Below are 26,320 nucleotides of genomic sequence, written 5' to 3'. Positions count from 1 at the left end.
TCTCTAATTTCTCCTATTTATAGTGTATTGAAATTCTAGACTAGTCTCCACTGCTTTGGATGTTGTAACACCAAAGGAATCTGCACGTATGATCCAACAGGCTGAAATATTAGCCGTGCTTGTGTCTTTTTATTCTTTCTTCTCATTATGAGCACTATTTAGACCACTCCCAATCAGTGAACTTTAAATATGTTTAAATGAAAAACTTAATTTATTATTATTTTTTTAAATAAAAACTGGGATTGTTTTTGAACTGATTTGAAATGCCTTTGTGTCCCACAGTGTGATGGTGGTGGATGGACCAGTTAAAGCAGCCTCCAAAGTGGACACGAAGTCTTCTCTGTCTCTGCATGGTAACGGTAGCATTTTACCATCGGGACAAGTCAAGTCTGTTAATGGCAGCAGAAACACTCCTCCTCCGGTGCTGGTAGAGCCGCCACCTCTTCGACCACACGTTCCATTGGGACCCCCCGGACCTCCAGCCCCCTCTCCGGCTACACCCCTCACCGTGGGCTCTTACCCCAGTGCCAAGAGCTTCTTGGGCATGAGGGCACGTGAGCTGTTCCGCAACAAGAGCGAGAGTCAGTGCGATGAAGGCGATTTCTTGCGTCCTCAGCTCACAGGCCTTTCGCAGGGTCTAAAGACTGAGCACTGTGTAGAGCACCCTATAAAGACCACACCTGGGTCCACCCTCCCCACAGTGGCTAAAGAGGCCCAGAGCCACTGCCTGCAGAGGGCCACCAGCCGAGAAGGAGGCAGAGCCAGCGCTGTGTCGACTCCGCCCAGACAACAACAGCTACGGATTATGGACTACAATGAAACACATCAGGAGCACAGCTAGAGTGACAGAGAGACCAAGAGACCGAGAAAGTTTGGGTAAGGAGTTAGTCAATGAAGAAAGCTGCAAGCTGAGATCGGATTATGCAGGACTCTTTTGATTTCAGTGTTACTTGTCCCATTCCCTCAAGTGGACAACAGGATTTGGGGACTGTTACGATTCTCGCCAAAAAACTGGAGATATGAAAGGCTTGGATTTACAAGAAACTATTCCCGTGCAGAGAGTCACTCAGTGGGTCATCCTCCTGAAACCCCACAACGTTCATCCATTTGCCCTTACATCTGCTAAATTAGCAGTACATTCTGAAAACCTCGTGGAGTCCCAGATCTAGTGTGTGTGGGTCTCTTGTTGTATGAAAGAAACAGAAGCAGTGCGGAAGGCAGAGTGATTTCTGGGTTAATGTGTGTACAGACAGAGCTCTGTGAGGTGCATGTTGCGCTTTAGGGCTGAATGATTTTAGAAAACACACGAAATGTGATTTTAGGACTAAATGTAACCCCCCCCGCCCCATCCACTTGAACGTAGTATGTCATGTCATGTACGCCTCTTGTGGGTGATTATTTGCTTCTGACTTGTCTTGCTCAGGGCTGCCAAATCCGCCTCATGGAGATCTACCTCACTGGGGAGTTCAGGCCTTCATTACCTGGATCAGGTGTGTTAGATTGCGGCTGGAGCTTAACACTGCAGGATGTTTAGATCTCCAGGGCCAGGATCTGGCAACCCTGGGCTAAGTCATCTATAGAGAGAATGCGAGCTGTGTGTATCAGGTTACAATGATTAACATTACAGCATTTTCCATTTTTTAAAATGTACTTTTAAATTGCAATTTCGAAAGGAAATCGGTTAATCTTTCGGCCCTGGTGGGCATGTTTTTACATGATGAGAGAGAGAGAGAATGTATGAATGTGTGTATGGTATTCAGTATGAGTGAGTGAGAGGGGTGTGTAGTTTAGCAGAGGTTCTTTTATATTGCTAGAATTTTTCAAATTATTTATTTTTTGTCTCTACTTTGTGACATACTGCCTTCTTGGTAAAAGAAAAGTATTAACGTTAATCACAAGCAAGTAAGCGTACAAACAAAACAAGCTTTCTAAATAACACCTGTCCCTCCAAGTACAAAACCCAATTAAAGTATATAGTGATGGTAGCAGAGTGACGGTAAAAAACGGTCACATCTCCTCCTTAAAGACCTGCTATTGTATCTTCATGGTCCAGATCTTTAGGCTTGTTCTGTGGTTTCCTCTCATCAGTATAATAAGCATTGCACTAGTAGGTATATTGGTACTAACACTTGAATATCAAATCCCATTTGCTAACTCTTCTCTAGGGGTGGATGGTATCGCAAAAATTATACCATGACATTTCAAGACATTTTCCCTCAGTGTTTGTTTTGCTGGGGTTTGATTTGTTGGAACACATGAGCCAGCCGTATCAGGCTTTTAAAAATATATTAATTCAGTGCTACACCTTTGCTAAATGCAGGTAAACCCAACTACATCTGCTCTCTCTTGTAAAATACATAGGTGGTCTGTGTTTACTGACATCCACAATATGCTGTGAAAATGTAATTTTTATCACAATAATAATGAATATAATAAGTGTTCCCTCTCAAACGGTTTTCCTCCAGTAAGTTGGTTAAATTATTATTATTATTATTATTATTAGCATCTGGCCAAAGGACTTTATCTGCCCAGCACTGTGAGATACAGCCCCCTGTGAATACCTCAGGCCACAAATGAGATCTAGTTCCATTCCAAATGCACAGCATATTTTAACAGAATGTGGTAAAACAAAGCATTACATGATCCACATAATTGAAAACAACATTTTATTTTTTTTAAAATAACATTACATACAACAAAGTATAAATATGGAAACTTATATATAAAAAAACAACCGTTTTACACCAGCCTTTCAGGCTGCAAATGTAAGCCTGGGATACAGGGCCAGAACTGACTATATATCAGTCTTAAAGATGGCATAGTAACAACAGCCTCTGTAGCTCGAAAGGATAAATAAAGATAGGACATGTTTATATATGATAATTGAAATAAGCCCCCAAAAATGCTGTAAATGTAGGGTGACCAGACGTCCTCTTTTACCCAGACGTCCTCATTTTTAGCCTTAAAAAAACGTCCGGGCGAAATTTCACAAACGTCCGGCATTTTGTTTTTCTAGAGCTTACACAGAACTTCGAGAAGTTTCGTTCACAAACTAGTCCCGCCCTCCCCTACTCCGATTGGTTCGCTTGAGTGAGAAGGGGGCGTGGTGAAGTAGCCTAAAATCTTCTGATTGGACGGTCTGACTGTAGAGCTACCGTTATTGGTCGATAACCTTCTCTGTAAACACTTAATTGGTCAGCCTGCACGTCAGTAGTCGACCCCCCCCCCCCCTCCCGAGACGTGTCCTCTTTTTCACCATCTCAGATCTGGTCACCCTAGTAAATGGAAGTCAAGGAAAATGTAAAATACAAGGGACAAAGTGTGATATGGGTTCTTTTTATATGAGAAAGATGAAACATAACATTAAACAGCAGCAAAAAAAGAAAACGTGCAAAGCCAGTATAACATTTTGCATGTATTTACTTTCAGTATATCACTGTTTAAGGCCTTTGCCACTTATCTTGACTTTAAAATGCCAAATATTATATGTCTGGTATCTCAGTGCGCCAGAGGAGTTTTGTTTACTTAAGTTTTATCTGCCTTTTTATTTGCATATCACATAAAGAATTCAAATTTAGAAAGGACAGTTTGAAAACTAATACATACTGGTTCTTTTTGCTAATCAGTTTACAGTTATCTAACCCAGTATGGCCGCCTTGTTTACTGTTATTGCTGTATAAAGAAAGGAAGAAGGTAGACCGTGGTATTGAGGGCACAGTTCAGAATACAGGTGCACAGTATATCCAGCCGTTTGTTGGCTTTGGAGTACCTGAGATCATTGTGAAGGTGGGCTTCCTGGCTCTGTATGAAATCGACAAATCCTGTTGTCCTCTTGAAGTCTCTGCTGTCATCCCTTCTGCCTTGCTATCTAAAGCATGTAGAACAATTCACTTTAAATGCCAACAATAGGAACTACAACAACATACCAAGATAGAAGGTACAATCAGTGAGAACTGAGTAGAACATTTCAATTGCACCTCCTCTGAATGGAGAGGGGAATTCTGAAAGCAGTTGCCTGTGTTAACTGTGAAAGATGAAAATAAAATCGTCTTCAATGTTTTGCACTATAGAATGTGGTGTGGTCTGAATGATTGTCTAACCTTGAGTTTATGGGCAAAATAAATGGGAAATCATATTTTATCCCCTTTCCTCTACGATGTTTTATGCTTAGCATGAGCAGGGATAATATATATATATATATATATATATATATATATATATATATATATATATAGTCATTAAAGCCTCAGTAAACGGCCTAAAGAGTCCAGATAATGTTAAGGGCTAGAAATGAATGAAAACAGAAACGTTAAGCGGACCTTGCTGAAGTTCTTTACTCTGGCCACAAGATGGCAATGTTGCTCCAGTTGAGCAAGAGCTTTCTGCTGATTATTGTCCATCAATCCACAGGTGTTTCAGACTGAAACGAAGCTAGAGACCGTTTAATCCTGCTGTATTTAGGTGTAATTTAACCTTCAAATACGCTGTTTAGTCTAGTTTGTACTGTTTTTTTTTTTTTTTTTCTTAGCTGACAGACTGCATATTGTCCACTGTTTAAAAAGTCTGGGCTAACCTGTGAATGATACATAATACACAAACGGTAAATTTAGTAGGGATTTATAACATTCTTATATTGTAGAATAAAATAAAGTAGACCTTACAAATTGGATGATCTTTTGGCATTATATACCGAAGCTAAGGACACATGCCAAATGTCATACTCCCTATGTATGATAGGTAGTGCACTACGCAGAACATGTCTTTTGCATCTACAATAGTGAGTTATTGAATATTAATACACATATTAGCTGTTAGAGGTAGGTCTAAATACCTAGTATTTAGATATTTGACAGAACTTTCCCGCACAATCGGTAGTAGTAGTCCATTTTAATGATCTCTGTAGTGCACTGTATAAGGAGTAGGACCCCATTTAGGTTTTACTGTGTCGTTAAAGACGTGGAAACGTCTACCGCCTTTTAACTCCAACTTGGCACATTTTTTATGGGGAAGGAAACAAATATCATATACGTAGCTACGTTATTAAGTGTTTAAATCTTGTCAAAAAATGTTAACAGACAGATGGACAGTTTCAGGTTTCCTCAGGTGTCTAAGTCAACGTTTATTTCAAATAACGACAAGCATGAGAGCTGTTCCACAAAGCATGATATACACAAGTTGTCTAACTAGGATATCTATCGCTAGATAACTTTAACCCATACTTATTGACGTTTTCTTTCTTTTCTTTTTTTAATTGGACACGTTATGCTAGGTTAGCTATTTGGCTAAAATGAGAAATCCTGCTTTGGGGGACCCCACCTTTCTATGCTATCACTAACGGTCACTAACGGTAACTTATCTGTTTACATTTGAATTTTACAGCTTTTGGAATGTCCCAAAGTTTAACCAGGGTCTTTAAAATTTTCCTTGCGTTTCATTAAAAAAAATCTATTTTGGAAACGAGGAGTTTATTATTAGTATTATTATTATTAGTATTTGCTAACGGTTATTACACGGCATTTTAACCTCTATCCATAGATTTAGTGGCGACCTTTTCACAATATTTAATTTTCAGAAGTTCTCAGAAATATAATTAAAACAATAAAAAATATCTAGCGATAGCAACCGTTTGGTGTTGAAGCTTTAGCCTGTCATGTAGCTAGCATAGCTATGCTAGCTAACGACTTTGGACGTGTTTTCTTACAACCTCCTTAAATAGATACGGTTCAGTAGCATAATTTCCTCAGAACGGGGTATTTCACCTCAAATCATTCAGAAATATGTTATATTTAATGTATGATATTTTTCCACTTTGGCCAAATTTGACTTCAGTGATTCCAGAACTACAGTGTCAGTCTTCTTTTGTGTAAAGGTGTATGATGTGGTGGAGAGACGGGAGGCGAGAGCGCTGTGCAGAGGTGGTGTCCCTGGGTCCTCGCTGTTTGTGTGTCTCGGGGTTTTCGTCCCTGTGTTTTGCTGGCGGCGGGAGGAGAGGAAACAGTGTAAGTTATAAAAGCGAGTGCGTGTGATGAGTTTATCAAACGTGTGCATATGTGTAGGATTTCCTGACGGAGGTGGAGACGGCATGATTAATTTAACAGCGCTGCGAGGGTCAGGCGGCTGATGCGGGCTAATTGGACGCGGAGGGAATCCACAGCAATTTGTGATTTCATTCTCTACGTGAGAAATTAGATGTCAGTGCAAATACGAAATTGCTCCTCAATGTTCTCAAAGAGTGTATGAAATTTTAAATATAAATCTTTAGTAGTCACTGCAAAGGGATTTCTTCTTCTCCTTCCTTCCCTCATCCCTCATCCCTCATCTCTCTCTCTCTCTCTCTCTCTCTCACTTCCGTCCTCTTGCCAACTTGAAAAGTGTAACCCTGTGAACACGTCAGGACATAGACAGGCTCATGGAGTTAACGCAAAAAATCCATACAAACTTTTGACTGGGCTTTTATTATTTCCTCTTGAAATAAGGCAAAGTACAGAAAAGGGCTGTCTAAGTGTGTGTGTGTGTTTAATACACACACACATAAATATATGCTAAAGTTTATGGACCTGTGAATAATTGAAAAAATTGAAGAGCCCCAAATCAGCAAATCTCAGTGATCATAATTAGATTGTTATTATTAGAACATTTATTATTGCACTCATTTAACCCACAAACTGTCTAAAATGTTTAAAACCATCAATTTAAGCCCTCGTTGTGTCCATAAATGTAAATCAGAGCTTACTCACAGTTTTAATAAAAAGCGGATTACTGAACGATTGTGTATCTCTGAGTCCTGTGATGTGCGTAAAGATATGATGTATCTGGAGTGTCATTCTCTCTTACTGTGCTTTTCAGGCCTCGGCTGTATCTAAACGCTTATTCCACACGGACACACGCCGGAGAGGAGGAATGCAAAACAAGATCATTTTTTTTGTAAGCACACTTCACACTGACACTGAATCATGACTTCATTTGTCCTCATTAAAAGCTTAAAAGTCCATGAATAAATAATTATAAAAACGAGGAATACTTTTCCCCCGTATTTTATGTTTGGTTTAATGAAAAGTAATGCAGGAATAGGCTGGAGAAATACGCAGCTTAAAGCCTGTTTATCTCCAGGCCCTCCCCTCAGTATCGGCTTTAGACGGCTGACACTAACTCCAGTAGCGGGGGAAGAAAAAAAAAAGTCTGAATCTTAGAGTTAAGAGTTAATGCAATTAACTGAGGGTGGTGTGTGTGTGTGTGTGTGATTCTACAGTTTCTGAATGAGTAAGCAGAGTAGATACAGAACTTCAGAGAAGAGAATAAAGGATGCGAGTAAGAGAGGAAGTGGGAGAGAGTGCTAGAGTGAACCAATCCCTGTGGCTTAATTATTTTAATTATCATCCTCTTTTAGCTTTTCTAAAAAAGGGGGCCATTAAAGGATGCCCGTTTGGGTTAAATCTGATTTAAAAAAATAAAAAAAAAACTAGATGGAATGAAGGATAAAAGGCTTCAGATGTCAGTGATAATCAGGGGAGTTAACACTGCTATTTGTGAACTGGGACGTCTTTAAAAAAAAATGAGCATAAACAGTGTTGCCGTGTTTGTGTCTCCTCTGTATTTCAACACACCTTCTTCACTGTTTTCAGATTCTTCGGCATCCCAACAAAACACCCTCTTCTCGTCCTCTCCTATGGAATATTGATAGCGGCTTGATGTGCGTCGCTCGATAAACTGCTTCATGCGCCGTGTGAACGAACAGTTTCTAATTTAGTGTTTGTTTGAGATCCGTTTTTGTTTCTATTTTACAAATAACAGGATTTCAGTTGTTATTTCCTGAGCCGTATTGCACATCTAAACATCTACAACCAAAAAGGGTTCTATACAGTGCTGAAATGTGCCATTGAAAAAGTCCTTTACGGTTTTTAGACCTATTTAAATTGGCAAGTCAAATGGTTCTCCGAGTGCTTACGGTTCTAAAGAGAATCCCTGGCTTTATTATAACGTTTTTAGGTCGTAAACACACAGGCTGACAGTTCTAGCCGCAACCTCTGTTAGATTTGGCTTGACGCAGCCTTGTGTCAGATGTCCCGTCCGATTCATATTTCAGGCGTCTTAATCACAGCCCGGGCTTCAGGCTAACTTTGTTTGTGATGGACACACGGCGTCTGTCCACCCGGTGAAAGTTGCAGAGAGCGCCTGGCTAAAACCTGCCCAGGTGTTGCACCACAGCATGAAAAGAGGAGAGAAAGCTCCACTTTCTGAATAAATCAAGCAGAAGCAATATCCTGCGTGTGTAGAGAGATGGACGCGAGCCCATGTAATATTAAAGCACCGTGTCTGGCAATGCTAGCAGTGCCACTCCTTTCATTGCTCCTGCTCTCCCTGCTTCCCGGCCATCGACTCTTTCCTCAAGGTGACACTTCAAAGCGGGCACGCAGACGTGGAAGGCCTGGCTGCCAGCATGGAGCCAGCCCCCGCCTCTGTCTCAGTCGCAACCCCCCACCCCCCTCACCAACTCACCTCCTCCTGCCTCAAAAAGGCTCCTGCTATAGCCCCCACTCCACCTTCCCCCCTGGGCCAGGTCAGCGCCAAGATCCACACCGCTTGCCGCTCGGGAGCCCCTGTCAAAGTCTGCCTCATAGCTTTAATTAATAAGACTCCGTTCGTATTGCAAACACTCAGAGAGGGGAGAGAGCTGGCTGGAGCCTTCAGTCCACTTGTGCTGTTCAGCACTGCAGAGGCTATTTGACAAAGAAAATGCCACGGGAAAGGGATGTGCTGGAAATGAGGAAACATTCCAAGCGGAGTGCGGTCAGTGTGGTACATCCATGTGACGGATGGGTTATCCCACATTTTTTTTAACCTCGCTTTTTCGGAAACGGTTCTTAATCTCGCTATTTAGACGAACAAAATCCTTAACCCCTTAAATTCCCAAACCTATTAAATCCTAAGGCAATTACATGGAAGTCTGAGTTCTCTCAAAGTATGAGTGATTTATAGTTCTGATCTATAGGTTCTGGATATTTAGTCTTAAAAGTACAGATGAATAATAATATTTATTATATGTACTAGTTCTTACAGTTCACCTCTGTAGTATATAACATATATAATATATAATATTTGTAATATAATTCAGCCTTAAGTCCAGGCTTTGAAGGTGGTTGCTTTATTTCTGTTTCTTGGGATCCAAGAACTCCCAGAGCTACAAGTTTAGACTCGTCAGTTTTAAGACATTACTCTGAATCTGAGAAAACTGCACTGATGTTCTAGTGCAGTGTTCTGTGTCCTTTTCTTAGACAGCCACATTCATAGCTTTGAGTTGGACATAAACACTAGCTTATTTGTTTATTTAGCTTCCTCAAATATGAAAGCTAATGGAGCTAATTTTTTTGGATTTTAGTTTCAGAAACAGTAAATATTTTCTCTTTAGGAATATTTAGAAAAATGAGTGATTTCTACGTTGTTTTTTTGCGCAGTTCTTGCGTAGTTCAGAGAGTGATGAATTAGTGTTGAAGTGGATAATCCAAGAACCCAAAAATGTTTTCAGTAGGCTGTCCCACTGTTTGGACTCGTCAGTTCTCGAGCACAGTCTAAACGGATACACCCCCACCCCATGTCACATACGAAGTGTGTGCAGCGTTTGGCTTATTAGAGTTAGAGCACGAACGCATCAGCTGCATCAGCTGGGCCTGACCGTAATCACCCCTCAAACCTGGAGGGAGAGTTTTACGAACACCACCGTGATCGATATTTGCCAATCCACACTAAGACACGGGGCCAAACAGAGCGCAGGTGTTGGGAGTAGGACCGGTTGCAGCAGGTCAGGGAGAGGACCGGCCTACCCGTCTGATGTTTGTGGATCCCTCATCAACACGTTGAGTCGGTTTCACCTCTGCTGCCGTGGAAGCGGCAGGTCATCTTCAGCACAACTCTGCACAGCGTGCTGCTGATTGCCTGGCTGCTGCCACTGTGGGGATTGCTTTTGCTTTTTCTACGGTTAGACGGTGCGCATCCCAGCAGCAAGTCAGACTCCGTTTTAATGGGGCCCTCGCTCCAAACTTAAAGGTCGCTCTTCTTGGCTTGTTTATCGAGGGTTACTTCAACTCCTGTCTCCTCTCCGCCTCCGCTGGTGCTTGCAGTTTGAAGTTTGTGCTTGAGCCGTGCTTCTCTCTTCTCGCCTCCTGCTCTTATACTTCCACGACTTGTGTAGAAGCTGAGAGGCAGCTCTGGAAAAAAATTCACATTAATGATATATTTTTTGATACACAACTGTAAAGTGCCCAAAACACTTGATCCCAGGTTTCCATAGAAGCAGTGCCTCTGTTTCCAGATATTCAAATATAATATCAGAGAATATCTGTACATTTTCTTTGTGCATATGCAGCACAATATTACATTTTTTAGGTTAAAGTCGGCGCTTGAAAAAGGTCTAATACAAACACTAACAAAAACAATGATGCCTAAATTATTGAATATGTAAATACATTAACACACTGCACAGCTCTGAAATGCAGTTCTTTTTTTAAATACGGTATATTCCACATTATATATTAATAATTGAGCGCAATAAACATAAATATAACGCAATTGCCTACTTTTAATCTCATTCCAGTTTTGGAAATATTGTTTTTTTTGGATAATAGTTTATATTACATTTTTTTTAAATATTATTTTATTTTGGCTAGTGACTAATATAATACACAAGGACATAAATTGTCAGCTAGGCCTTGAAGTAGCAGGAAGATAACTGCCCCACTTTCAGCTGTAGCTAGTGGCTTTAATGTGTGGAGCTCCCAGATGCCCCAGCGGTTAAACTGAGCCCCAGTGAGTGCCAGTGCAGTCTAAAGGAGGAAGTCACAGGCCCAAATGTCAGTAATTAATGAGTGTAATACACAGCTAGCTTTGGCAAAAACAGGAAACGTTGCTTTGGGTTCCGTTCTGTCCCAAGACTAATGTGTCTTCTGTACGGGACACTCTCTAGATGGCTGTGCATTTTGTGACTATTTAGAAGCCTGCACATGACACAGTTTAATTCCCTTATAACCTATTTATGATTTCTCTTTTGTGTAAGGGTTTTAAAGACATACACAGCCTAGCGTTAGAACTGTGTCAAATTATTCAAACAGAACTCAACTGATTTAATGAAAAAAAAAAAAAAATTGGTGTGGAGCCTTCAGCAGAATTTAAGAATTCACACAAAGAGATGCGTCCTGTTTTCTGAGGTGTGCATGCCTCCCCAATTTGCATGTGGGCTGGTGTGTGTATCACGCTGATTGATTCCCAGCCCGCTGCACATCGCAGCGAGAGGCGGGAAGCCATAGATTTATTAGCAGGCACAACGACAAAGGGAGGAAGAGTGTGTGCATATGTTAATCAGCTGGCTGAACGCTGATCAAAGCCTGGAACACGGCGAAGCTCGCAGATCGCCCCGGGGCAACACACACTCTCCAGCAGCCTACTTCAGTGCGCAGGAACTGGGCAACACAGAGCTATAGAAATCAATACGCACTGTTCGGGGCTGTACTGCACAGACAGCGTTAGGGAGCTGAGCTAAAGATCATGCTGCAGATTGCGTTAGGAACTGCTGTTTGACTGAGATTGCACTCTGCTGTCTCTGTAGTTCTGTAAGGCTAGACTTACTGCCATTCTGTACTCTACTCACACTGATTTTATTTATTTTGTTTTTAAAGTAGACTGACAAAGTGAATTGAGGTGAGAGTTGAGTACAAATTGATTTAATTTCCCTGTGATGAAGGGGAATAAGGAAAGTAGGAAAGGTTTTAAAGGCTTAATAATGCTGAGAAGTGGTAAGTGCAAATGAGAAAAAAGCTAAATGATGTGTATAATCAGTCATTGATTTAGTTTAGCATTTAGAAGTTGTCAGTGTCAGATGAAATAGACAAAAATACACTTCATCAACAATTATCCATTAACCATTACGCAATGTTAAAGAGGTTAGGGTCCTTAATCCTTTGTAGTGTCCTGATCTTCTATATAGGAGGAGTTTTGGTTGATAGTTTATCCTTTTACTTGCCCTTCCTGGCGCTGTTACTGTGCAACGCAGGCCTGAAAGTGACTTTGATATCAAGTGACCTGGACCTCAAAGGAGAAATGATTGTGGTGTCACCACACACTGCTGGAGTCTGAATCCTCTGTCACTTTGCTGCCACGATCTGTTTCAGGCCAACTTTCTGTAGCTACACCTGTGTATCCCTCTAGAGCACATCCTCCTGAGCCACTGCTCCCATAGGAACGAATGTCAGCTTGAGTCATCTTCTCTCCACCAGCTGACAGCACTTTAACTTTGCCTTCGGTGAGGTCTCTGTGTGTAAGCTCAGTTGTTGTAGTCTATTCTTGGCATAAATGTGTAATTAGTAGCTCACAATTAGGGGTAGTTTGCCTGTTATCAAGGGGGTTTTAGCATCCCTTATAAGTGTCATTTTCTTTATGGAAGGATTAGCTATCACTAAATAATGCAAGTGTGTGTGTGTGTTTTTTTTTTCTCATTATGAGTTGTGTAATTGAAATGACTTAACTTTTCCCCCCATAGCTTGGCATCTTTTAACTCACTCTGTCTTTTTAAGATGACTGCCTTGCAATTTTTATATTTGTCTAATCTGGTAATGGAATGCGAATCCCCCCCAGGCTAATGTCTGGTAGTAGTTATAAATTTTATTTGTTTATTCATCCCTTAATCTGCATAAACGGCATGGAACTCCGCCAGGGTTTTGCACACTTTCAGTTTCGCTCGTTTAAACCGCGTTAGAAATGTGCCCCATGTGCCAGGGTGGCGGGCTGAGGACTACCCGCCAGGCCGGGCTCTCTCTGTCTGTGAGTGGCAGCTAACGGGACCTGATACTTCACCTCAGGATGATTGACAAATCACTTCAGGGCCGTTGAGTCAGAGCAGTGTTTAATTAGTGTGCAACTGATACGGCACGTAACTGAATCATAATGTGGTGCTTTGTCTCTCTCCCCGTAGAGACGTCTCGCGTAACGCATCAGATCTTTACGGGCCGGCCTCTCCTCTGAACTCTGCGATCGTCCAAGGATCAGAGAATCCTCACGATGCCTCAGGCCACTGCTTCCAACAACACTTTGTAAGTTTGTCCTTCAACATTAGTTTGGACACAAAATAAAGGGAATGAATCTCATGCTATGCTCAGCTTCTGGTCCCAATGTATAACAACACAGGGTTCACTTCTTTAACGTCTAGTAGTTTCCAGAGTTATTTTATTTGTAGTTTTATACTGGTGTAGGGCCATGGGCTGACATGGGGGTGTCACAGTCGCAATATTAACACTTCATCTACACATTCACTACAAAAAACAATGTTACAGTTATTAATGCAATTGTAATACTTTTCTGTTTCTTACAAAATGGTGGTCAGAACAAACATTTATTTTTTTTTTTACATAAAATCCAAGCAAACGGTGACACCTCTTGGATATCAGTGTTTTGTTAAGCTACTCTTGTTTCACATAGCAACAGTTTTGAGTTGCAAACATTAATTTACACTAGAGGTCATTGCAGTACGTTGGAGACAAGTGCTATGGTCCATTTCCTAAGGTTAGCATCAGTGCTGCTAACAATCCTGAAATTGGGATCAGTGAATTGTGCCACACATATAAAACAGACGGTGGCTTTAGTTTGTATGAACATGAAAATATTAACAAAGATGTAGCACGGCAAGCTCGACTTCTTTAATTATCTTCTGCATGTGTTTTCAACTGAAAAGCCTGGGTAGAAATATCAGCTGAATAATTGCGGCTGCTGACGAATGTACGAGGCCGCTGGTGGACGTCTGTGCTCCGCTAGCGTTAGCTCTCATTAGCGTCCTGTGATAAAGTGCAGCTGCATATGTACGGCGGAGTCAAGTCCCTGGCATACACAATGCTGTAAGCTAATAAAGGCCTACTGTTCCGTGCTCGCTATTCACTCCTGCACTCTTTCTCCACTGATCTAGAACCAGTTTTCCATGCCTATATTTCCGGCTTAGCCACTGTAAAAGAAGCTGATCAAAGGGCAGCATAAAAAGGCAACGTGCATTGCTCCTTAGTGTAGAGATAGGCAGGCCTACAGCTAACAAAATTCTCTCTTATGGGTTCATTCTGGTCTCGTAATTCATGACTACAGTGTGTATATACGTGCAGGTGTGTTCTTGTGTGCGCGCCACTTACCAAAATTAACCTTCACAGCTGCCTGAGAATAGATATAGAGGTACATCTGGCAACGGTGTTCAAACATGTTATAAACATCTTGACTGGATAGTCAACAGCATAATGTGTTGTCTGTGGTTTGGCTGTAGAGGTTATAATAAGGCTATTTTGCATGCTACAAAGCCTCTTGCATGGCACCTCTTCTCCTCTTTCCTTATGTTGCTTCTCTCTCTCTCTCTCTCTCCCTCTCTCTCTCCCTTCATGTCAGAACAAATGCTTATTTATACTCGCAGGGAAAACAGCTGTTTGGAGGCACCAGTCTACTGGGTGACAAAAGCATTGTGAATATGTAATGAGGCGAACACGGCGTCTGTCTCTGTGCTCGGCAGGACGCCTCACTCTGCGAAACAAATAAAGCAAACAAAACGAACGGCGACGGCAGCGGCAGTGCAAGGGAAGCGTCGGTGGCAAAGTTTAATGCGCTCAGTAATTACATTTAGCCAAGCAGCAGAAAGAGCGTCAGGCAGAGTCGGCAAGGGCCCAGGGCGCAGCTCCCTCTTTTTCTGCTCCACACTCTCTCTGTCTCTCTCTCTCGTTCCCCCCTGCACTACGGGTCACCGCAAAGGCATTTGTTTCCAATCAGGGCCCACTGCAGCAGAAGATATCTGACTACAGCTCTGGGCTCTGGCTTATCCGAGCGTGTCCTGGGCCTATTCTTCTGCGGCGGCCTGAGGAGGGCCGCGGATAATTGGGAGTACAACCCGTCCGTTTCCGTAAATGGGTGGGCAGCGCTGTCTCACACTTGTCCTCACCTCATATTGTACCTCCTATTGCATTATCGCACTATCTGACCTCACTTATATCCTTTAGGAGATGATTCAGTGCTTCTTTAAAGCTCAGATTTTACAACAGAGTTTAATATTTTGGAGTGATTCTGAATTCTTTTTTAAAATACTGTTGGATTTTGTCATTTTTTTTGAGTCAATCATTGTATAAATTTGCTCTTTTTTGTTTCCTCATCTTCAGAATTACTGCTGATGAATTTCCAGTTGGCTCAGACCTATAGCACAATGCCAAAACGAGCTGGACCTGATGTTAAGTGATGTTAGAGCCTCCCTTTAGTGCCATCTTTCTGTCATTAAGGGGTCCTTTAGTGGCATCTGTGGTACGCCTGTTTCTCTAGGGCTGGCTTGTAGCACTGAAACAAAGGCTCCACGGCCCCAGCCTGGGCCCTGCTCGGCCCCAGCCGCGGCGCCCCCCACTGTAGTAGGCATGGCCTCGGTCAGCCCTCTGGGACAACCCGGCTTTAATAATGGAAAAACACATGGATCATGATTAGCTTATTAGCGCCAGGGTGACTAATTACCTAATTGTATTGTCAAAAGGGGGCTGGTGGTAAGGAGAACAGGATCAGAGGGGGCTTGCGCTGCAGCAGGCAGGACGGGGGATTTCTCCCTCCATGGGGGGTGTCACAGGGCAGTAGAAGGATCCACACACCACACCTCTCTCTCTCTCTCTCTCTCTCTCTCTCTCTTTATTGCTCAACCTGTTGAGAAGTGACTCCCAGTGGCCCTCCCCGGCCTGCTGTTGCCGTCTCTGTGACATCTGCTCTGAGTGCCCTGCGTGCGTCCCCCCAGTGAGGCATGTATGTGTGGATGTGTCCCCCCACCCGCCCCTGCAGATGTTGTTGCTCCCCTGGTCCAGCGCGGGCAAGCGGAGAGCTCCAGGCCCGTTTGAAGTGTGATGAAACGGAATGGAGCGAGCCGCTCGGGGGGCCAGGGAGCACAGGGAGGTGTGGGGGAAGGAGGAGTAAGAGTGGGGATATGGAGGTACAGGAGCAAAGGGAGGTTGGGGCATGATGGAGGGGTAGTGAAACTGACTCATTACAATATCAATCAAACCTGCGGCTCAGGGCTGAGATGTCCCTCACTCGGCAGGTCCCCATGGAGGAAGATGGAGAGTTAGAAAGTAGCCAGAGGTACCTCCACCCCCACCTGCTTCTCTGTCTCTCTCTCTCTCTCTCTCTCACTCAGTCTGTCTATCCCAATAACTCTCTCTCACTGTGTCTCTCTCTCTCGCTTCCAGTCTTCCACCTTCTTTCCTATTGTTGTGCTGGGCTTTGCACTCTCTCCCAGGAGCTCTCTCTGTCTGCTTAGCTGTCCAATCAAGAGCTGTCTCAAACCGCCCATACGCTGCTATGATGAGCGATGCCACACACTGTTCGTGTTTATGCCTCTCACAGCTTTGACAGGAACAAAAACGCCCGGGAAAAGGTAAAGGAAAATACATTTGGGAGCAGAGACACAGTTTCCTTTTTATTAAAAATCAATGTATTTATCCTTTTATTTATCTGTAGCAGTGTTTCTCCTCCACTGAAAGCGAATGACCTCCTGGACCGTGTCAGTAAGGTGGGAAGTTGAGGACTGTAATGTTAGTTGGGGATCAGGTGAAGCAGTGAAGAGGTTAGCTGTTAAAGATCAAAGGGAAAAACAAAGGCGGATTTCAAACGGGCCCAGAGAGCATGGCAACAAACCCGCCGCTCCTCTGATAATACTTAGATCTATAAATGTTTCTTATTTATTTATTTATTTACTTATTTATTTTTAAAATTATTCATTGCAATAATAATTTGGGCCTAACAAGCACTTGTGGGAGACGGCTTTCTTTTGCATCTCTCTCCCCCTCCAGTTTCTTTATTTTTCGCCTCCATAGCTCAGGATGCTCTGGGATTTAGGGGACTATTAGAGAGAATTTCTTTTATTTGTAGCTAATGAATGATATGCATGCTATTTTCACTCGTCTTGTGTACTTCGCCAGAGTAACTGGAGCTGGAGAATTATGCACTATTTCAAGGTTCTTTTTATTTAACCTCCCTCTTGCTTTCCCTAACACACCACTGCATCCTTTATTCTATGTTTAGCTTCTCATTTAAAGGTTTGTTTTTATTTTTCATGCCTTTCCTAATGGGGTTGTTTGTTAGAGCTGGTCAGTGTCGTGTGTTTAAACCCGGATGATCCCCGGAGACGCCAGCCGAAGTTCTCCTTCACGCAGACGGAGAGACCGTGCTCATTGCTGAATGGACACGGTGAAGCGCTGCAGTACCGGGTCTATCACGGACGGCAAACGCGGTGACTTTGCGTGTCCTTAGAATGATGAGACGTCTTCTCTCCTGTCTGCCGTCTTTGTAGTTCTTCCAAGAGCAGCCAGCACAATAAGTGTGGACTGTTGTTTCAGCATTAAGTTTCAAATGTTTAAAAGACACACACATCAAGACGGTTCTATAAGCATGGCCTGGTAATGACCTCCCAGCAGAATCAGGAGTGCTGCTCGCTGGGTGTCCCACAAGCGTGTGATGCTCACAGACCCAGCGCCCACACTTTGATGTTTGTTGCGAGGCATTTCTCTGTAAATACAGGCTTTATTGTGAGCAAGAGCACTCCTATTGCCTGCCTGCGGAGAGCCCTGCTGGGCAGGTGTGTAATGAATGTTTGAGCAGTTGAGTGCTGTTTCGGCTGCTGTAGCTTCCCCATGCTCTTAGTCATGCCAGAGGCTTCAGGCTTCAGCCAGAAGCAGGGAGAGCAGCCCCAGACTGCACACCTTTATGCATCGTGGCTGAAAGTTAAAGGGAAAGAGTTAAACGTGGTTTTCCAGGACACGCGTTGAGTCTGATATAGTCTGTTAGATCCCGTGTCACGTAATTGACGGAGGTAACAGAGGAAACTGGTTAGTAATGTTAGTCCGAAAGATGCTCCTGTCTGTCTTCTATGTCCTCTTTAATAGCCTCATAATCATAGAGACTGTATATGGACTTATGGAGCCGGAAGTATTCATTTTTGCAGTACAATAGAACCCAAGTTAAAATTCTCTGATTATGTAGCAAAATTTTATAAATGTCTGAAAATCTTTGTTCTGCTTTATTTTAGGCTTTTAATAGACATCACCATAACATTTTACCATGCATGTTACAGTTTTACAGTGACTCTTTCGGTAACGAACCCTGTGATCATCTCTTAAATTAATGGAGTAGTTATTCTTACGTGTAGACGTGTGTTATTCATTCATTCATTCATTCATTATCTGTAACCACTTATGAAGTTCAGGGTCGCGGTGAGTCCGGAGCCTATCCGGAATCACTGGGCGCTAGGCAGGAACACACCCTGGAGGGGGCGCCAGTCCTTCACAGGGCAACACACTTATTTATTTGTCGCTGTCCAATCAAAACCATGAACCTCCTTTTTTTTTGTCAATTTTTAGTTTACTACATCAATTGAACACAGCAACTGGACAGCCACTATATGCAAATTACATAAAGCAAGCTATATGTGATTTGACACTACTTTCAGTATTACCGATTGATTCACACACAGAGTATCACACTGGAATTATGTTATTTGGTTTTATTCTAATGCTGGGTGTTATTTGTTGTTTTTGTTTGTTTTTAGCAAATAAACACTTCCTGCTCAGATAAACAGCTTTTTAAATCTCATAATATCTGGTGTCTAAAGCTTTTGCACAGTACTGTGTATACAAGCAGGCTTTGTTTGACCATATTACTGTAGGAGATGGCAACTAGTAAAAGTAAAAGACCTTATTCTGTTTGTCAGAGCTTTGTTAATTGTTCTGTCCACAAAGCACTGGCCTATAACTGCCACATGGACGTACAGCACTGCAGAGGGATACCCACCTGCCCCCAGTCCTGTGTTTGTCAGCCCACCGGCGTGCTGTGCAGGCCTGCCCAAGGCAAGGCCACAGGCCATGGGTCCCTTCTGTTGGTCTCCTCCAGGAGCCAGCATGCTCCACCTCGTCTGTTATAGACCTCAACCTCAGAATGCCACATGGTTTCTACCTCGTGAGGGGCTATGCTTTTTAGATTTGTTCGGGGGTGTCCTCGGGCATCTTCATTTCAGGTTCTTGTCCTGTGGTGGCAGTGGAGTAGTAAATGGTATTTTGTGCAAGGAAACCAGATGTGTGTGTGTGTGTGTGTGTGTGTGTGTGTGTGTGTGTGTGTGTGTGTGTGTGGTGTGGCTTTCTGCTCAACACCAGACATTAGGCCAGACTAATGTGATGTAGATGCATGCATTATTAAATAAGAAAAATATAGCTGAGGAACTTTAGTAGTGACAAGAACTAAGACTTAAATGATTATTAAATACATTCTAATAATTCATTACAGTAACAACAACAAGTAGAAGTAATTATCCGTGGCACAGAAACAGTATGCAGCCCAGTGTTTGACAACCCCTTCTCTAAAGACCCTCTTTTTTAAAATGTATTTATAATATTCATATTATGAATGCCTCTTTAGACTTTAGGAAACCAAATGTGACTCCTTGGTCGAATGCTCTGAGTGCCCCTATATTTTTAAAAGTCTATGTGTGAGGTGTTCTTATTTTTGTGAAGCTACAGGAAACACATCAGCATCCTCCTTCCTTTCCTTTCCTAACACCTAAAAGCTTCAGCATTCATTTCTGTGGTTTTATTCTCTCTTCTCCTGCTTTGTGCTTGTCTCTTTTGTCTCTCAGTATTAGTAATGAGATCCTCAGCTGGCTGCTTCCACAAAGGGAAAGGTGAGGAAGGAACGGAGAGATATTCTGGAAACTCTCTGATTCTGTCTGTATGAGCCTTTTTTTGATCTAAATGAAACCCAGAGAGCAGCACGGACGCTGCATATGAAGCGGGGCCATATCATCATCCATCCATCCAGTCATCCATCCAGTGCAAGGCTCGGTGCTCGTCTGAATGGTGTAATGCGTACTCTTTGTGATCGTGAGGTTGAGGGGTGAGCAGAATAATAGTAATTCGTAATTAATCATAACTGATTTGCTTGAGGGCGGCAGGGTGGTGCAGCAGGTAGGTGTCGCAGTCACACAGCTCCAGGGACCTGGAGGTTGTGGGTTCGATTCCTGCTCCGGGTGACTGTCTGTGAAGAGTGTGGTGTGTTCTCTCTGTGTCTGCGTGGGTTTCCTCCGGGTGACTGTCTGTGAGGAGTTGGTGTGTTCTCCTTGTGTCTGCGTGGGTTTCTTCCGGGTGACTCTCTGTGAGGAGTGTGGTGTGTTCTCCCTGTGTCTGTGTGGGTTTCCTCCGGGTGACTCTCTGTGAGGAGTGTGGTGTGTTCTCCCTGTGTCTGCGTGGGTTTCCTCCGGGTGCTCCGGTTTTCTCCCACAGTCCAAAAACACACGTTGGTAGTTGTCCGTAGGTGTGAGTGAATGTGTGTGTGTGTCTGTGTTGCCCTGTGAAGGACTGGCGCCCCCTCAAGTGTGTATTCCCGCCTTGCGCCCAATGATTCCAGGTAGGCTCTGGACCCACTGCGACCCTGAACTGGATAAGGGTTACAGATAATGAATGAATGAATGATTTGCTTGATTGTTGTAGGGCGATAGGGGGTTTTAAAAAGCGGAGGGGAGTCTTTTTTAATGTATTTAATAGTATTGACTATTTATGATATTTTATAGGAAGCTATCTCCCTCAGTATTGATCACCTCTAATTAAACATTCACTGTGATTAGAAAGCAGACACGTTTTTCTGCCTAGAGACAAATATATATTAGAGCGGCGTTATAGCCTTCTCACGTTGGTTCACTGCTTGTGGTTTAGCAAAGCGATTAGCGGCAGAGAGTGTTTAATGAGACAGTCATTAGTTCTAATTAGGCCGTGGTTAATGGCAATGCATTAAAAGGCAAAGCACGTCACGTTGAAGAATGGCAGTGCTGCAGTGGAGGCTGACTGGAAACAGCTGTTGACTTTACTGAGAGGGTCACACTACAAACAAATACTCCCTGGAGCAGAGAGAGACTGAGAGACTGAGAGACTCACATGATGGATTCTGCTTCTGCACCCTGTGTTTCTTTCTATGTTAAACACATGAGGCTGCTTGTATGAATCCCTAAGCTGCACAGGAGCATTAGTCTTTTGAGGCTGGGACTAGGTTGATAAGGTAAAACAACAGAATTACAGATTTACTGTCAAACACTGTGAATTCACAATGTGTCATGCTTTCATTCTTCCATCACATTCTCCAATCTATTCATTTCCCAAACCCAGTGTCCCTACTAGGCCTGCCTATCCTTAAAGTTATACACGGTCAACCACTGTCCTTTGTATCCGCTCCATTTACCACATAGGAGCACATTGTAGGTCTACAGTTACAGATTGTAGTCCATCTGCATAAATTGTTAAACTCTTTTTACCACTGGTCATTCCCATCACTACCATGACATCGTTACCTAAAAAGTAAACAAACAAATTGGTCTGGTCTAATAGAGTCTGGGGCGGCATGGTGGTGCAGCAGGTAGTGTTGCAGTCACACAGCTCCAGGGACATGGAGGTTGGGGGTTCAAGTCCTGCTCCGGGTGACTGTCTGTGAGGAGTGTGGTGTGTTCTCTCTGTGTCTGCGTGGGTTTCCTCCGGGTGACTGTCTGTGAGGAGTGTGGTGTGTTCTCCCTGTGTCTGCGTGGGTTTCCTCCGGGTGACTGTCTGTGAGGAGTGTGGTGTGTTCTCCCTGTGTCTGCGTGGGTTTCCTCCGGGTGACTGTCTGTGAGGAGTGTGGTGTGTTCTCCCTGTGTCTGCGTGGGTTTCCTCCGGGTGACTGTCTGTGAGGAGTGTGGTGTGTTCTCCCTGTGTCTGCGTGGGTTTCCTCCGGGTGACTGTCTGTGAGGAGTGTGGTGTGTTCTCCCTGTGTCTGCGTGGGTTTCCTCCGGGTGACTGTCTGTGAGGAGTGTGGTGTGTTCTCCCTGTGTCTGCGTGGGTTTCCTCCGGGTGACTGTCTGTGAGGAGTGTGGTGTGTTCTCCCTGTGTCTGCGTGGGTTTCCTCCGGGTGACTGTCTGTGAGGAGTGTGGTGTGTTCTCCCTGTGTCTGCGTGGGTTTCCTCCGGGTGACTGTCTGTGAGGAGTGTGGTGTGTTCTCCCTGTGTCTGCATGGGTTTCCGACGGGTGACTGTCTGTGAGGACAGTCTGTTCTGACTATTCATCAGCCTTTTGGTTATTTAACACACTTTAACATACCACTGCAGAGTGGAGACATGACCACTGACAAACAGAGTAAAGAGAGGATCAGGAAATATGCTAAGAATCAGACTGACTATGATTGGTAACTGTAGAGCAATAGACATATTAGGTCTGTGAGAGTGATTAATCTGAAAGTATTATAAAATGAATATAAACACCAAATGTGTTTGTGAAGCATTTGGTAAACTGGGACAGTATGGAGTCCTCCCTGGAGTTCTGCCCTTTTACAGACAGAGATTAGTAGCTCTGTAGACAAGCACTGTGCTTTAGGAACAGTCAGCAAGCTGTAGGTAAGACTGCAAGCTAAGAGTTTATCTAGAAATATGTTTCCTAAGCTTGTCTAGTAGGGCAAAGCTATAAAACAGTGGAAAAGTCAAACTGTAATATTGTAGGTTTTGGTAAGTCATACTATGTCTGACATGAATTAATCAAATATCTTTAAATGTTCAGATATTAGATCTTATGGTGAAACAGAGGGCTCAGTTTGGCAATGTACATTAGCCCTAAAATGTATTTGGACATTTGTGTTAAATTCAGAATTGTTACGATGTTAGGAAGCAAAATAAAAAAGGTGTTTTTTCAAAAGGTGATTTTTGGCTTTTGAGCAGTTTCTCCACCACAGTTGTACTAGAAGTGCCTTTGGACATAAAGCAACATTAGACTGGCTTTAACTCACCACTCACACACTCGTGTTTATAAGGCTAAATATTCTCCACCAGGGGGTGCTATTAATTGTCAAATTTATTTTTTATGCTGTGCAGGTGCTGTTTTTAATGTTAAACAATATTAAAGAAAATAACCCTAGCCCCAAACAAAGCGAAGAAATCTCGCACAATGACAATCGTTTTGTTTCTAATTTCAATTTGGGATAAACGTTGCTTTTAAACACAGTTCCAACAAATGCTATGTATCCTTTCTGCCTGGAAAGACGTATTACAAAAGGTTTGTATGAAATGTGAAGAGCACGTTGAGTGTCTGATAAAAAATATGTCCCAATACTTGAGGAAACTTTCATTCATTCATTCATTATCTGTAACCCTTATCCAGTTCAGGAACACAGTGGGTCTAGAGCTTACCTGGAATCATTGGGCGCAAGGCAGTAATACACACTGGAGGGGGCGCCAGTCCTTCACAGGGCAACACAGACACACACACACACACACACACCTACAGACACTTTTGAGTCACCAATCCACCTACCAACTTGTGTTTTTGGACTGTAGGTGGAAACCAGAGCACCCGGAGGAAACCCACGCAGACACGGAGAGAACACACCACACTCCTCACAGACAGTCACCCGGAGGAAACCCACACAGACACAGGGAGAACACACCACACTAATCACAGACAGTCACCCGGAGGAAACCCACGCAGACACAAAGAGAACATATCACACTCCTCACAGACAGTCACCCGGAGGAAACCCACGCAGACACAGGGAGAACACACCACACTCCTCACAGACAGTCACCCGGAGGAAACCCACGCAGACACAGGGAGAACACACCACACTCCTCACGGACAATCACCCGGAGGAAACCCACGCAGACACAGGGAGAACACACCACACTCCTCACGGACAGTCACCCGGAGGAAACCCACGCAGACACAGAGAGAACACACCACACTCCTCACAGACAGTCACCCGGAGGAAACCCACGCAGACACAGGGGGAACACACCACACTCCTTACAGTCACCCGGAGGAAACCCACACAGACACAGGGGGAACACACCACAGTCCTCACAGACAGTCACCCGGAGGAAACCCACGCAGACACAGGGAGAACACATCAACTCCTCACAGACAGTCTCCCGGAGGATACCCACGCAGACACAGGGAGAACACACCACACTCCTCACAGACAGTCACCCGGAGGAAACCCACGCAGACACAGGGAGAACACACCAACTCCTCACAGACAGTCACCCGGAGGAAACCCACGCAGACACAGGGAGCACACATCACACTCCTCACAGACAGTCACCCGGAGGAAACCCACGCAGACACAGGGAGAACACACCACACTCCTCACAGACATTCACCCGGAGGAAACCCACGCAGACACAGAGAGAACACATCACACTCCTCACAGACTAAATATTTAAGCACATTTATTCACATAGGATTAACCTAATTGTGTGTTATTCCTAGGCCTTGTATCATAAAAGGTAAAAAGAGCTGAAGATTTCCCAGAGACAACTATGTACACCCCTCACCATGTGTAACTAATCCTGTCTAAATAGGGCTAATGTGTCTAAAAGCTGGTATCATATTTATCTGAAAAGGAGAAACCCTAGACTAAGTACATTTCTAGAAAAAATACGAAGCGCATTCTGCATTTCAACATGACCGAGACCGAAAACCCCACACAGGAGCTGACGAGCACAGAGGTTTGTGACAGAAGCTTAAGTAACACTAACTGCTCTCTGATACTGAGCAACAGAATGCTTCCATGTGTCAGACTGGATTAGCAAGTCCTTCTTGGTATATACGAACATGTTTTGTTCTGGCACTTTACCCAAACAAATGAGGTAAAGTACTGTGCTCTGAGGTACGGAGATGCTTCTCCCACCTGGGCTTTGCGCCGTGTGTTGTCTTTGCTTTGGGCCACGCGTGTACACCCCATCAGTGCCATGCATGTCAGACAGGGAAATTGCAGATGGCAGTTTACACAAACTTCTCTGGCTGCAGGAGCTCAGTGCGAATATGACAAATCAATCTGAAGGCGTAAAAGCAGCTTACACCCGTAACTCACACGCACCTCCTGCTCAGAGCGCATGAATGAGCACGAGAGCTTGCATTTGTGGGAGTATACTCATGAATGTATTCGCTTTTATCAAGACCTCTTTGTTCTGACTTTGCCACGGGTTTCTATATTAATGAGTGTGTTTTGCTCTATGTGTTTGGATTTGTATGTCTCAGTTTTGTTAGTGGTGTTTAGGAGGATTAAAATATCTCCTGTCTTCCTTATATACAGTAAGGGGGGAGATCTGTTATCAACTGGATCATGGTGATTCTCCCTTGGCTTCTCGGTTTTTAAGAATGTCATAGTTTGTACAAAGAGCTGCAGGTTTTTTAAATATATATATATTTTATTTCTTTTTTAGGCCGCTAATTGGTCATGATGTCTGACCTGAACTTGAGAGCCAAGTGAGCCTCTAAATCTGACAGTTTACAAGTAATTAGCGTGGCAAACACTGCAAGTGCAGGTCAAGAACGGTGTCCTCGCTAGCCGAGGAACTCTCTCCAAGTGATTGTGCCCCATTTCCAGGATGGCATGACGCTGTTAGCCGTTAGTGTCGAAGTAAACAGCTCTATATGGGGGCGCTGGAGTCTCCGAAGGCCCGCAGGGACCCAGGAATGTGGGATTGTGGAACGTACAGGCTGTTGGCGGCTGCTGATGAAATAATAATGCACAGCGTAAGTGCAGATGGAATTTGCACATGAAAATAGTCTCTAGCCCAGCGCTCGCTGCGTCTCAGTGCACCACCGATGACAATCCCTGCCGCAGTGTTTATATGCAAATAGCCCCCACGTCTTCGCACCCTCTCCTCCGAGAGCCAGAGGCCCGGTGGGTCGGGACTGGGGGGCTTTTTTGTCAAGATTTGTTTTTGTTTATTTTGTTTATTTTTAAAATGCTTTAAGTAGATGATTATACGTTTTATAATCGTGCCTTTGTCTTTTATTGGAGCTGTGCTAATGTAGTCTGTTTGTAGTTGCCCCTAAGACAGGCCTCGCGGTTGGAGCCAAGGTGTATTTGGTTCATGGATATTTGCCAGAGAATTGCATCAAAGTATTTGCTTGTGCATGCTGCATTGTTTGTATACCAAATAAGTTATTTTTATTCTTTTTTTTTAATGATGTTTTTTTTACCTAAAATGACTTACACATGCTTTCTTTTGTAGCAGTTATTGGCAGAGATTAGAGACGCTTTACAGAACTTTGAAAAATCCCATTCAGATGAATGAATTTGGGTTGGAAATGTAAATTTAATACATACTGTTTATGGCTTAAGGGGAAGTCTATCTTTGTTTTTTCACATTATATTTTTATATAACAAATATGTATTTATTTATTTTTACAATTATGATGAAAGTAGCCTGCAGAGGGCTTTGCCTTAAGTGCAAAATAGCACTTAACCATTATGTAAATTATACAAAACTACCAATTACCTGCAC

The 26,320-nt window shown here is 43.4% G+C and overlaps 1 protein-coding gene across 4 annotated transcripts in view; it reads left to right on the top strand.

Moving 5' to 3' along the window:
• Positions 1-26,320, top strand: part of tsc1b (TSC complex subunit 1b) — an 85,508-nt gene that overhangs the window by 31,782 nt on the left and 27,406 nt on the right. For 3 of the 4 annotated variants that reach the window (XR_010795562.1, XR_010795560.1, XR_010795561.1), the window contains 4 exons: positions 283-876; positions 5,870-5,999; positions 6,847-6,924; positions 12,959-13,076. Coding sequence is in view for 1 of the 4 variants with exons in the window: in XM_066646760.1 (XP_066502857.1) it covers positions 283-841 (559 nt within the window). In the remaining 3 variants the exon portion in view is untranslated. Of the gene's footprint in view, positions 1-282; positions 4,060-5,869; positions 6,000-6,846; positions 6,925-12,958; positions 13,077-26,320 lie in introns of those variants that run through there. The other variant, XM_066646760.1, reaches the window with a different exon arrangement.

The sequence above is a fragment of the Hoplias malabaricus genome, chromosome 15 (genome assembly GCF_029633855.1).
Source record: "Hoplias malabaricus isolate fHopMal1 chromosome 15, fHopMal1.hap1, whole genome shotgun sequence".
Classification (NCBI taxonomy): domain Eukaryota; kingdom Metazoa; phylum Chordata; class Actinopteri; order Characiformes; family Erythrinidae; genus Hoplias; species Hoplias malabaricus.
Note: the sequence above shows the minus strand (reverse complement) of the source record. Positions and strands in the feature narration are given on the sequence as shown.